The sequence below is a fragment of the Nannospalax galili genome, unplaced genomic scaffold, assembly GCF_000622305.1.
Source record: "Nannospalax galili isolate Female #2095 unplaced genomic scaffold, S.galili_v1.0 scaffold83, whole genome shotgun sequence".
In the NCBI taxonomy this organism is placed as follows: Eukaryota; Metazoa; Chordata; class Mammalia; order Rodentia; family Spalacidae; genus Nannospalax; species Nannospalax galili.
In genome coordinates, this window is record NW_008352659.1 from 6,329,387 (window position 1) to 6,344,112 (window position 14,726).

The following is a 14,726-nucleotide window of genomic DNA, read 5'->3' on the forward strand; positions in this document are numbered from 1 at the left end:
AAAAAAAAAAAGAATAAATCAACAAACAACACTTAAAGCTAAAACTACAGGCATTCTTAGGACTAGAATTATTCTGTATTCCACTATGGCTCAGTAGTGGAATACTTTCAATGAGCACAAAAGCTTGGATTCTACTAGCACCAGAAGAAGAAAAAATTCAAAATATCAAAATATAGCTGTTATAAGCTCAACAGGTATATGGAATACAAGGTAAATTGCTGAAAGCTGATGATCATTCAGGACAGGATTAGTGCTATGGGAAAGGTATCAAATGCTCCAAATACATCTAAGAGCCAAAGAGTTAAAAGAATGTTTAACACACCCTGGAACAATCAAAATCCTCTGGCATGATGCTCCTCTACCTTAAGTCATTTCATTAGCAGGCTGGGCAAGTTCTATCTTGATAATAGCTCAAAGGTGGAACAGGCTGTCATGCCTCAAGTGCAACAGAAAGCCTCAGTCACTCTTGTGTCAGATTCCCCTTGACTCAACTGCCTAGTTGGAGATAGTCTGAGAGCTCTCCCCACAAAGCCTCAACTGGTACGACCTGCTCACAAAGCTGGCCCTGGCACTGTGCTCCTCTGAAGAACTGCATAAGCTTAATTACCAGAACAAGAACAAGATTTTTCCCTTCCCTGACCTTGGAAGAGCAAGCATTTGCTCTACCTGGGTTTTCATGTTATAATAGGTTTCTGTCGGTCTGGCCTTAGCCATTCTAAAACCATACCAGTTCCAAGGCTCAGGTCATTTTGAAGAATAGAGTCTACACACACACACATTTTTTTTTTAAGTATATAAGTGTATTGCATGTGTGTAAGTGCACACGTATCATGCCCTCAAAAGAGGGCAGTGGATTCCCCTGGAACTGGAATTAGGGATAGTTGTTAGCCATCATGTAGGTACTGGGAATCAGACCCCAGTCCTCTGCAAGAGCAGCCAGTGCTCTTAACCACTGAGTCATCTCTCAGCCTGGAAGAATATATTTTATAATATTTAGGGTTTTATCCAACCTTCAGTTGAACATGTATAATTTTTTTAATATTTTTTTTTATTTTATGTGTATGTGTGCATTGCCTGCATGCATATAAATGCATGTAAGTGCACCTGTGTCATGCAGTGCCCATGGAGTTCAAAAACAGGCGTTGGATTCCCCAGAACTGGAGTGGGTGCAGCCGGGGCTCTTAACCACTAAGTCATTTCTCCAGTTCCTGAATACATACAACGCTCTGAGAACATGCTTTGAGAACACATCTTCAATAAAAAGGACATCAAGTCAAAGGAAAATCAAAGTCAAGAGAGAAAATTAGGACTCTATAATTACAAAATAAAATTCACATTTCTTCCAAAAACACATTTAGAGCTGTCAGAGACTGTGAACAATTCTGAGACTTCTGGAAGCCTATCACACCCAGAATACAGACCAGTGAATGATCCAAAGTACCAACCATTGAAATAGTCCCAGAGATAGAAGATGATGAGGGTCCACTCCGGGACAAGGATAATGTTACTGGATAAGAGAAAACAGAGCAAAGAAAATCAAAGAAAGGAAAATCTAAAACTAAAAACTTCCCACCTAAAATCCAATACAAGAAAATGATGTAGGGTGCACACAGGTCTTCTATGTATGGAAATATTTCACACTGATAACACTGCCAAAGATCTGAGAAGCCTCTCCAAAATGGATAAGGGAGGGAAGCCCGGCATGACACCACATGCCTATCAACTCAGGTAGGAGGTGGGAGGATTGAGAGCAGGACAGTGTGGGTTACACAGTAAGCTTGAGACTAGCATCCACCATATAATGAGACTTTTTTAAAAAAATATTTTATTTATTTTTATTTTATGTGTATGAATGGATTGCCTGCATGTATGTGAGTGCACCCATGCCATGCAATGCTGGGGAGGTCAGAAGAGGGCATCAGATTCCCCTGGAACTGGAGTTAAGGACAGTTCGTAGCCGCCACATGGGTGCTGAGAATTGAACCCAGGTCCTCTGCAGGAGCAGTCAGTGCTCTTAACCACTGAGCCATCTCTCCAGCCCTGGGACTGTCTTAAAAATAAACAAATAAGGGGCTGGAGAGATAGGTCAGCAGTTAAGAGCACTGACTGCTCTTGCAGGGGACCTGAGTTCAATATTCAGTACCCACATGGCGGCTAGCAACTGTCCATATGGTCATACACATAAAAATGATAAATATTTTTAAAAGACAAATAAGTCAGGCATGGTGGTGTATGCCTTTAATTGCAGCACTCAGGAGGCAGAGGCATGTGGGTCTCTGTGAGATTGAGGCCAGCTGGGGCTATAGGGAGACTGTCTTAAAAAAAACAAAACAAAATAAATTTTCCTATTTTTTAAAAAAATTTTCCTTTATTATTTTTATTTTATGTGTATGCGTGTATTGCCTGCATGTAGGTAAGTGCACCCATGTTGTGCAATGCCCCTGGAGGTCAGAAGAGGCTGTCAGATCCCCTGGGACTGGAGTTACGGACAGTTAGCTGCTATGTGGGTGCTCGGATTCGAACCCAGGTCTTCTGCAAGAACAACCAGTGTTCTCACTGAGGGGTGCATTAGCCTCTCTAGTTAAAAAAAAAAGAAAAAAAAAATTTTTTTTTTGTCTTTTTGAGATAGGGTCTCCCTGTAGCCCCAGCTATCCTGGAACTCACTATGTAGACCAGGCTGGCCTACCTCTGCCTCCCAAGTGCTGGGATTAAAGGCGTGTGCCACCACACCCAGCTAGTAAAAAAATTTTTTAAAGAAGAAAATAAAAGGAAAGAAAGGGAGGGACAAACGGATGACTGAATAAAGCAGGACCACCAAAAGTTATTTCTATCATAGTTTTTGTCTCTTAGACCCATTTCTGATCATCTGTGCTCCTTTCTAGAAACTTTTATTTTCTTACTGACAATCTCAATGCTCATGTAACTATGTTTTCGATGTTTTTTATCAGCATCTGACAGTTTTTTTCATTTCTCCTAACGAAAAAAAACCAAAAGTCCTACTGGATATTAGAAATGTCCCACCTTCCAAAGATACCAGCTTAGAATAAGAGCTCCCCTATTGTACACTCTACTGGAAATATACCAAGGTTTGACATTTAATAAATTTTAGGACGGTATTTCTCAATAAAGCAGAATACTAAGGGGTCTGCTTAAAATTGAACTAAACTGATTTTCTAAAAATGCTAAAAACCCAAATGTTCAAATGAAATCTTACTGCTACGAAGTATAGTAATAATGGAAGTCTCTCTTAAAATATTTGACTTTCTAAAGTCCTCATAATCTAACCTAATTGAGCTTTACCACTTTTAATGAGAAATATTAATACTATCCTTTAGGAGTTCCCTCACCAAGTCGATAAAGTTTTATCTTTGGTGGTTTAATTCATTTCCATATCACCTCACCAGAGAAACCTTGCTTAAATAAATACAAAGGAGTTATGCTAAAGAGCCAGTATGGTAATACCCAATTTGAATTCTAGACTATCAGAAGATGTGCAATTACATCTGAGAAGGAAGGAGCCCTTCTATTGGAGCCCGCACTGTACCGCCCAGCAGCCATGCGGAGGAAAGATGATGATGTTAAATCTAATTAGACATGGATTTACTACTTTCCCTCCTGCATTTCCATTTTGCTAATATTATAAATTGTACCTGCTTGAAAAACGATAATAAGCTTATTGTAACTGCCAAATTTAAAACGCTGGAAATCTATTTGTTGGGGGGTTGGAGGGGAACTGCTTCTGAACACATTAGGAACTGGAAGAGGCTTTTATCCCACATGAAAAGCCCCCAGTGCTGCTGACTAGTAGATGGCTGGGCAGAAAGAAACATCAGAGTCTCTGGATGGAAACCTGGCTTGACCATTTACTAGCTCTATTGACCTTGGACAAACTGCTTAAGCTTTGAACCTTAGGTTTTCATCTGCAAAACAGGTACAATGATCTCCATCCTCCCCGTAACTATTATGTTCAGGGAGATAATAAATGTGAAGCACTTGGAAGAGTGCCAGCAATTACACCTTTTTTTTTGTTTTTTTTTGTCTTTTTGAGAGAGGGTCTCCCTGTAGCCCCAGCTGGCCTTGAAGTCACAGAGATCCGCCTGCCTCTGCCTCCCTACACCCAGTTTATATCCTAAATTTTGCCAGATATGTAACACATACCTGGAATTCCAGCTAGTAGGAAGGCTGTGGCAGGAGGATCAACAATTCAAAGCCAGCCTGGGCAACTTACTTAGATAATGTCTCAATTTAAAAAAAATGGGGGCTGGAGATACTTGGGTTTGATTCCCAGCACCCATATGGCGGCTATGAACCGTCCTTAACTCCAGTTCCAGGGGAATCGGAAGCCCTCTTCTGACGTCCACGGCATTGCATGTCACGGGTGCACTTACATACATGCAGGCAATATACCCGTACACATAAAATAAAATAATAATAAATTTTTTTTTAAAAAATGGGGGTGGAGAGGTGACTCTGATGGTTAAGTGTTCACTGCTCAAACACAAGAACCTTAGTTCGGATCCCCAGCACTCATGTAAAAAGCTAGGCTAGCAGGTGCACACCTAGAATCCTGGCAGGAGAACCCCTGGAGACTGCTGGCAACCAATCTAGCCAAATCGGTGGGCTCTGGGTTCAGTGAGAGACCCTGTCTCAAAAACTAAGGTGGAGAGCAATAGAGGACAGTGACAGTCAGCATCCAACACTGGCCTCCATAAGCATACTCACACATGTACTTAGGAATACATGCACATGCATATGCCACATACAAAGACACACATTTTTAAAATAAAGACTAGGGGTACAGTTCAACGGTACAGTGTGCCCAGCAAATATGAAAACCTAGTACTGAAAAATAAAACAAAATTTAAAATGTGTCTTAAATTTCCTCCTACAATGCACACCCTACAACTGCCAGCATAGCAAAACCAGTGACCACCTTTTTCAAAAAAGGTCCACATCTGAAATCTCAGCACTCAAGAAGCAGAGACAGGAGAAGTGCTATTAAGGCTATTGTGTGTACATAACAACTTCCAGGCTAGCCAGAACTGCATAGTAAAGATTCTGTCTCAAAAAAAGGTTCTGTTTGCACAAAATAATAGAACGATCAATACACATAGAGATCTAAGTTCAGCAGCCTAAGCAAGAATTATCCAAGGTCAATAATTAGTACATCATGGGTCTGTTATTGGGTTTTTTGAGACAGGATCACGTGTTGCCCAGGCTGGCCTCAGATTCAGTATATAGCTGAAGAAAACCTTAGATTCATGATTCTCCTGTCTCCACCTACCAAGTTCTAGGGTCACAGGCACAGTATGGTTATAGTATAAGAAAGAACTATTTCTGGGGCTGGAAAGATGGCTCAGCAGTTAAGAGCACTGGCTGCTCTTTTTGCAGAAGACCCAAGTTCAATTTGTAGCACTCACATGCCTACTAACAACTGTCTGTGGCTCCAGTCTCAGGGGAATCCAACACCCTCTTCTGACCTTTGTGGCAACGCAAGACACTGGTGCCATTACCTACATGCAGGCAATACACTCATATACATAAAAGAAAAATAACAAATAAGCAAGCCCAATAAACTAATTAGTATTTTCAAAAAAGGAAAAAGAATAGAGCTAATGGAAACCTTCATTATTCCACCAAAGTTGACCCCATATTGGCAAATCCTTTGGTCTTTGATTTCTTATTCCATTCCCCCCCTTAAACTTCATTGTATATATATTTTAATGTAAGTTGCTTCAAGTTATTTCTGGAAAAAATGTGTTAAAAATTGCCTCTCTTTGGAATAAAAAAAAATTCTATTATATTTCCTTAGGGATATACATTACACAATTTTGAACTACTGAGCACTTTTAATCATAAAGGGCAAGACATTATGATGTAATAATTAAAATTTTCAAGGAAAAACTGTTGTTACGTACAATATTAACCTGCTACCAAATTGGCTTGAAAATATTTTCTTTTCCTTTTGTTTGAGAAGGCATTTAATTAAATTTTTTTTTTTTTGAAGAATTAGATTGTAGGCGGGGTGTAGTAGTATACACCTTTTGATCTTTTTTTTTTTTTTTTTTTTTTTTTTTTTTTGACAGGGAGACAGGATCTCCCTGTAACCCCAACTGGCCTGGAACTCACCATGTAAACCAGGCTGGCCTTGAACTCACAGAGATCTGCCTGCCTCTGCCTCTGCCTCCTGAGTGCTGGGAGAAAAGGTGTGCGCCAGCACTCCCGACACCTTTTAATCTTTTAATCCCAGACACATGCAGGGGGATTTCTGTGAGATGGCGGCCAGACTTTAGCCAGTTCCAGGCCAATTAGGGCTATAGGGAGGGAGACCCTGTCTTAAAAAAAAAAAAGGAATTAGGTTATAGACAAGTATGGTGACACGGGCCTGTAATCCTAGCACTCAAGAGGTTGAAACAGCAGAAGGATAAAGACTCTGATGCCTGCCTGGGACACAGAGTGAGTTCCAGGCCAGTCTTCACTACATACACTGTGAGGTCCTACTAAAAAGGAAAAATTTAGATTATAATTTCTGTGAGGTGATAACATAACCACCAAAAAATACTAGATTATGATTACTTGACACAATTAATCCCCAAATTTCAGCAACCAAATATGCTAGGCCACGTTTTTCTCAGCTTTCCTTGTTAAATGATGACGCTAACTGGACAATTTAGAGACCCACATCACGTAAGGAGCAGTGGAGATTGCATGCTAAGCTATAAATCACTCTGTTCACAATCCTAGACACTTTCAAATATGACTTTTCCTTTAGACTAAAAATATTTCTGTACAGATGCTGCCTGAAAAATATGAGAAGGTTGGCAAGAAATGATGAGCAAGGTTAAAGAGAAGGTGGGAGGCACTGTGCGAGGAGTACTGACTCCTCCATCACATGCAAAATGCTCCTGATGATAGATAAGACTACTGAAGCACACTACACAGTTGCTAAAACTACCTAAACTTAGACCATATACCTAGGACTTATAAAGCTTTGACCTGTCTTACAGTTATATATATATATACACACACTTTTTTTTTTTTTTTGTTTTTTTGAGACAGGGTCTCCCTGTAGCCCCAGCTGTCCTGGAACTCACTATGTAGACCAAGCTGGCCTTGAACTCACAGAGATCTGCCTGCCTCTGCCTCCTGAGTGCTGGGATTATGCCACCACGCCCAGCTTACAGTTATATATATATTAAGCAAATATAATCAGGCTGGTGTGGTAGTGCATGCCTTTCATCTCTGTGCTCAGGAGGCAGATCTCTCAGTCTTAGACCAGCCTAGTCTACACAGAGTTCCAGGCCAGTCAGGGCTACACAGTAAGACCCTGTCTCAAAATAAATAAAATAATAAATAAATAAATAAAATAAGGAAAAACAGAGGTGTCTAAAATGGCTGTGTTTGACAGAATTGGGATTTGAGTCACCTTCTGTAATTTTTTAAACAAATGTTAGAAGAAAATTTCATAATTTCCCTACTATATTAGAAGGAATACAATTACCATCAGTAGGTAAATAAATGTTATAGAAGATTAGAAAGGTACAAATATAGTTAACAAACAAATTCCAGGGTTTAGACCTGATCCTACTTGGCTTCTAGAGCTAGGCCCTTACCAGCTAAACTCAGAAACAAGGCCCCTTCAGGGGCTCTCAATACTCAAAGAACAAAAGCAAATCAGCTTTTCTAACAACACCTGGATCCCCTGGGAGCTAGCATAGCACCCAGAGCCTTGTGCAAGGCAGGCAAACACTTTCCCACTGAGCTACATATCAAGCCCTAACACCTGGGCTTTTCTAAATACACAGATTTACAGATGCAGTTACTTTTTCTGTTAGCAATGGTTAATGGTTTAAAGATGTAACATTACCTGCTATCAATGAATGTACTTAACCAAAGGCCAAATAAGGAGTCCAAATACTAGAGGATTTGATTTATAAACAATGTGCTGTTCTACCTCAGTTTTACTTTGGGAGGTGAATTCTGTAGTTCTAGAATAAAACCAAGAAAATCCTACTTAACCAAAGACTTAAAATCAGAGCATTAATGGAAGGAGAGCTCTGCGGTGTATTTATTTGCTATAAAAATAACATAAGGTCTAGAGACATCAAAGCATAAGATGCTAAAGCAGCAAGATGGTTCAGTGGGTAGAGGCTTGCTGCCAAGCCTGCCAACCTGACATGGCTCTCCAGGACCCACATGGTAGAAGGAGAGAACTGACCCCTGCAATTACTCTCTGACCTCCACATGTGCACTGTGGTACCCACACACATAACATATGCACACTAAATAAATAAACATAATTTTAAAAGAAATATTTTTAAAAGAAAATATACCACAGGAGACAAAATAAACATTCACCAACATCCACCAAGAACTTAACGGTAATAAATGACTTTAAATTGAAACAGAAGTCACATGCTAAAACAATTCCAAAAATGCAAAGATTATCAGTATTAAAAGAAGCCCAGAGATTTTTCTTCTCTAAAAAGAACAATGACCGAACAAATTCACAACATCCTTTCTTAGGGTTCTGAAATACATGTAATCCTGTCTTGAGGCAGCGGAATCTAGCAATTACAGTCTACAAAAAAGTCACATGATTATTCTAGTAAACGAAGTCAACCAATGAGGAAGCCCTCAGTACACCATAAAATGATTTAAAAATGCATACTGTGAAACATACTATAAAACTATAAAACCTGCTTTAAAGCAAAAAATGTTGATCTTACCAAATTCCATTTGGAACTTTTGTCCATAAGAAATCTTAAAAGTCAAAAAGCATTATTTCAAATATAAGCATTCTTCTTCCACCTACCTGGTCTTTCTCATGGGGTAGAAGGCTGACAGGTGGGAGTGAGGACGGAAAAGCACTGGGACACTGGGATGCCCCTTTGCCATCAAAGCTCCCATAATTGACCCTGTACTGTGGCCCATCTTTGAGTAACCTCCCATTGTTCACGGCACGTTTGGCTCCCAGTCGCAGGCGCTGCTGAAAGGCTGGGTTGTTGGTGGTGCTTGTGAGATCACTCTGACTTCTGAGATACTTCTCGATGTTCTTCAAGGAGGAGCCATTTGGCTCCTCGAGTCCTTCAATTGCTCTCTTTAAAAGTTTATTCCAATCCACATTTCGGAGATCATTACATGGTCCTCTAGATCCCTTGGTTGACTTAGGAAAAGTTCCTGGTTTAACTGATGAAAACCGCCCAGGATTGTCTGGGTCCTTGTAAGAAGCAAGGCCTTTGTTGGTGACTTTGAGAACTGAGCCATCCTGAACACTGAGCTCCAGCTGTTCAGAGACTGTCTTCTTATCCAGGCCATGGGATGTGCTGACCGCATGGCAGATTCTCTCTTCAGAAGGCCTTTGCTTTTGCTTTTTGATTTTCTGTATAGCTTCAAGAATCCACTCTGTATAAAGTGGGTTTGCAAGTTTTACCATGGTTGACAAATGACTTCTTCAATACCAAAGTTACCCATAGAGATTTTCCTTGTATTTATCAGAACTTGCACATTTAAATGTCATTTACAATTCAACAAATAGAGTATTCTAGACCATATTAAGCAACATCTCAGGAACATCCATCCTTTAAGAGATTCAAAAGAGAGAGACAGGCAATGCTGACAGTTGTTGTAGTCTACCAACAGGAAGGACTTCACTCTTCAAGTGAAAGACATCTTCAGGGAACCAAGACCTTAAAGAATAAAAAGGAGAGAAAAGCTCTTAATAATGGAACTTCTAAAAGTAAAAGATTCTTCAGTATTATTTTTTCAGATGCAAAATGACCACAGTGGCAGGCAGGTATCGTATAACACAGTAACAGTGAAAATTGAGTCACACAGTCTACGAAGGAAACTTTTTTCAGGATCTTTAAAATTTATTTATGATGGCCAGATGTGGTGGCACATGCCTTTAATCCCAGCACTCGGGAGGCAAAGGCAGGCAGATCTCTATGAAAGCAAGGCCAGCCTGGTCTACAAAGCAAGTTCCAGGCCTGCTGGGCTACAGGGAGACCCTGTCTTAAAAAGACCAAAAAAATAAGAGACCACATCTAAGTTATATGAATAATGGACTCTACATGCTGATGAGATGGCTCAGCAAGTAAAGGCGCCTGCACCAAGCCTGATGACCTGAGTTCAATCCCTGGGACCTACATAGTGGAAGGTGAGAACTCACTCCCAAATTGTCCTCTGAACTCCACACTCATGCTGTGGTATACACCTCCCCCAACACACAAAATACATAAACTTAGAATGTTAAAAAAAAAAAAAGGGGGGGGGGGCTGGAGAGATGGCTCGGCGGTTAAGAACACTAGTTGTTCTTGCAGAAGACCCAGGTTCAAATCCCAGGACCCACATGGCAGCCAACAACTGTCCATAATTCCAGTCCCAGGGGATCTGACAGCCTCTTCTGACCTCCGTGGGCATTGCACGACATGCGTGGCCTGACACGGTGCACTTACCTACATGCAAGCAATACATGCATACACATAAAATAAAAATAATAAATAAATAAATAAATAATGGGTTCCTGTATCAAAGTTAATGAAGTCATGTGAAAGCACTCAAAGGTACCTGTCTACTACAGACATAAACATTAAAAAACGGGACACAAGCTGGGTATGGCAATGCACACCTTTAATCCTAGCATTCAGGAGGCAAAAGCAGATGAATCTCTGAGTTCAAGGCCAGCCTGGCCTACATAGAGAATTCAAAGTCAGCCAGGAATATATAGTAAGACCATGTGTTTAATAAATAAATAAATGGAAATTCATTAAACTTACTTCAAAAAAATCCTTACACTTGCAGCCAGAAATGCTGGTACACACCATTAGTCCTAGCATTAGTCTTAATACTCAAGAGGCAAATGTAGGGGAGATCTCTGTGAATTTGAGAAATCTGGTCTACATAGCAAGCTCCAGGCCAGTAAGGGTTACATAGTGGAACCCTGTCTCAAAAAAAAAATCTTAAACTTAAAAAAGCAAAGCACAATAATTTCCCACCTCACGCATAAGAAAGTTTCCAACCTAACTACATCCATGGGTCAGATACTGCACAGGGTCTATAATAAAGGCGGGAAAGCTGAAACCAATGCAGTAACCTAACCCTTTACCTTTAAATAATGTATGTTCCAGTTATCTTACTGCCCATTTCACACCTCAATAGGAAGCAAATTTCTATAACCTGGTTCCAGCTGGACAGTGGCAGTAGCACTCTCCAGACTCCTGGTGTACATGATCCACTCCAGATCTGCAATCTCGTACTGAGTACAGCCCTGGTTGGCCTAGGAACTGAGCCATACCTATGTTGGAATCTTGCTCTCCAGTAACACCTTCATCTTGTTTTTAGAAAAAGAGCTATTTTATTTTAAATATGTGTTTATGAGTGTATGTTTAGCTGCCCAAGGAGGCGAGGCTACAGGCATTGGATCCCTTGGAGCTGGCAGTTGCGAGTCACCTGACATGCATGCTGAGAAATGAATTCAGGTCCTCTGGAAGATCAGTGCATAATCTTTTCTCTTTTTTTGGTCTTTTTGACACAGGGTCTCCCTGTAGCCTCAGCTGGCCTAGAGCTCACTATGAGACCAAGCTAACCTTGAACCCAGAGATCAAAGGCGTGCACCACCACACCCAGCCAGTACACACCTGCCCCCCCATCTTAACCCTTTCTATAAACTTTACAGCATGCAGCCAGGCATGGTGGCGAATGCCTTTAGTCCCAGCACTCGGGAGGCAGAGGCAGTCGGATCTCTGTGAGTTCAAGGCCAGCCTAGTCTACATAGTGAGCTCCAGGCCAGCTGGGGCTACAGGGAGACCCTGTCTCAAAAAGATAAAAAAAGTTTACAGCATGCTCACATACCACATAACTTGTGGTTTTCCCAGGCACTGATGGCACAAGCCTGAAATCCCAGTACCTGGAAGGGGGAGGTTGAAGGATAAGGAGTTTGAGGCCAGTCTGAGCCATATGAAACCAACTTCATACTCAACAAACATAAAATGTGTCATTTAATCTTCAGCACAATTCTAAATGTAAAAGGCTCAAAGAAAGATAGTGCTCACCCAATATAACCCCAATGTTACAAAAACCAAACAATATACTGTAATAAAGATTATTTAAAACTTACAAAAAAAAAAAAAAGAAAAGAAACTTTATTGTTTACTTCTCGAATTTTCCACAATCAATCACAGACTTAAGGCTCAAGCACCATTATTTCAGCATCTAAGGCTGACTCGGTTCTCACCTAAGCCACAGCTGCTTCATCTAGTTCTGCCTCTGCAGAGATACTACACATGTCTAGTGGAGAAAGCTGAGCCACTAGTCACTTTCCCTGGGGGCTGAACTAGTGAAGTATTCTCCACTCATCCAAAGGCACATGTTCCAGGGTCCCCAGGGGATGCCTGAAATACCAGAGATACTGAACCTAGATATATACTAGACTGCTTTTGTCCTATATGTGCATACCAACAATAAACTTTACAAATTAGTAAGAGATTGAGGAGGGGCATGGTGGTGCATGCCTTTAATCCCAGCACTGGGGTGGGGGGGGCAGGCCGATCTCTGAGTTTAAGGACAGCCTGGTCTATATAGTGAGTTTCAGGTCAGCTGGGACTACAGAGAAAAAGTCAGTAAGAATTAACAACAATAATAGAAATCAATATACTCTAATAAAGCTTATTTAAAACTTACAAAGAAAAAAGAAAAAAAACACATTGCTTATTTCTAGAATTTTACATGAATACTTTTGGTTTGAGGTTAAATAAGTGCTGGTAACTGAAAGCAGGGATAAGGGAGGACTACCATATATCTCTGGCAGGATTGTTTGGAGGACTAAGTGCATATAGTATCTAATATTCAATATACATAACTATCTATTATTATACTTCTACTAAATGCAATGCCCATAGACTTTGAAAAATGTCTCATGAAATACAAAATTAAAGCTTTCTTGTTATTGACTTAGATGAATGAATATACCTAAAAGGAGAAAAAAGTATTTCTTCTCAAAAACTTTAGCCAGGGTTGGGTGTGGTAGCACAGGCCTTTAATCCCAGCACTTGGGAGGCAGAGGCAGGTGGATCTCTCTAAATTCAAGGCTAGCAGGGTCTACATAGCAAGCCCCAGGCCAGCTGAGGCTAAAACAAACAAACCTTTAGCCAAATACTAAAGAACAGAACATTTACACTCAAGGCTCCTGGAGTGCTATTGAAAACAACTGGGCCACTGAACTCTTCCTGACCAAACAGCAGAGGCACAGAGACGGTAGGCCTCTCTGTGGATTAGTAAACTGTAGGTTTCCTTCAATTTTTCTTTGAGATTCAGAAACTTGGAGTCCATGAGACTTCAGAGGTCCAGCCCAACCTTCAGTTACGCAGTAAAAGGTCTTTAGCCACGATCCCTAACAGACTGGTCACAAATCTTTACTTAAAATACTTCCAATGATTGAAAATTTGTCACTTTTTTTGCAGTAGCTCAGTGCACTGATCGACAGCTCTAACTGTACTGTTTTTCTGGCTCACAGGAGCAAAACTCTGCCAATGACTTCTACCCACTAGTTCTAGTTCCCCTGGAACAATCCCAAGGCATTTTTACTATTTCTTCAACATGACAGGCCTTCAAATATTTGAAAATAAGTATCTTTCTAAAAACCACTAACAACCAACCCCACTCTACCTTTAGCCTTCCCTTAACAAACCACTCATATCAGTTCCCTCACCCTTCCATATATCCTTGGTCTCAAGGACTGCCTTCTCTTAGTCACTAATATCCACCTTAAAACTGTGGCAATCTGGGCATTATTCAATTATAAGTACAACACAAACTTACAGGGACTTCCTAAGCAACCCTGTCACACTGGCCATGCTGCACACAGCCCAACCAAAATGCCCAGATCTTTTTTCCAAGAATTTGTCAACCTAAATCTTTCCATCTCTACCTTGCACAAATTAAAATGCTGGCATTTTGGCTTTTTTTTTTTGTTGTTGTTGTTGTTGTTGTTGTTGTTGTTGAGGCAGCGTCTCCCTGTAGCCCCAGCCAACCTGGAACTCAGTACGTACCAGGCTGGTTGAACTCACAGAGATCCACCTGATCCTGAGTGCTAGGATCAAAGACGTGCACCACCACACCCATGCCCAGCTAATGCTGGGATTTTTTTGCTGCTGTTGTCATTTGGTTCTTTTTGGGGTTTTGGTGGTGGTGATTTTTAACACAGGGTCTTGCTAGCCCTAGCTGGCCTGGTATTCACTATGTAGCTGAAGTTGGCCTGAAACTCACTGCAAACCTTTCTCAGTCTTCCAAGTACTGAGATTACAGGCAAGCACCACCACCCCTGGCTTTTTAAATGCTAGGATTTAAAGTTTATTACAGTTCAATTTCATCTTGTTGGTTTGAGTCTGTCTTCTAACCTGCTAATGATTGTTTTGAATCTTGACTCTGTCATCTATGTCATCTGCAAATCTAATAAGCACTCTCTTTTGTGCCATTACACAAATCATTGACAAAAATGTTAGACTTGGAACACTGTGTTTAGAAATAAAATCATTCACTCTTGCTGAGCAACCACACAGAGCACAGGAATCAGTCTGTGTCAGAACATTTAGAATAGGAAACTGATCTTTCCAAAGTGAAATGGTTTGGAGCAAAATTTCATTAGAAGACATTTCACTGTATCTAAGTAATTATTTCATCTTTCATCATGTATTCTGGCGGAATCACAACTAATTTAATTTGACTGC

General features: G+C 40.6%; 1 protein-coding gene across 6 annotated transcripts in view; it reads right to left on the reverse strand.

Moving 5' to 3' along the window:
- Kat6b (lysine acetyltransferase 6B) overlaps window positions 1-14,726 on the reverse strand; it is a 201,979-nt gene that overhangs the window by 171,018 nt on the left and 16,235 nt on the right. For all 6 annotated transcript variants that reach the window (XM_008849901.2, XM_029554450.1, XM_029554448.1 and 3 more), the window contains exon 2: window positions 8,816-9,689. In XM_008849901.2, coding sequence (XP_008848123.1) covers window positions 8,816-9,436 — 621 coding nt within the window. In that variant the 5' untranslated portion in view covers window positions 9,437-9,689. The remainder of the gene's footprint in view (window positions 1-8,815; window positions 9,690-14,726) is intronic.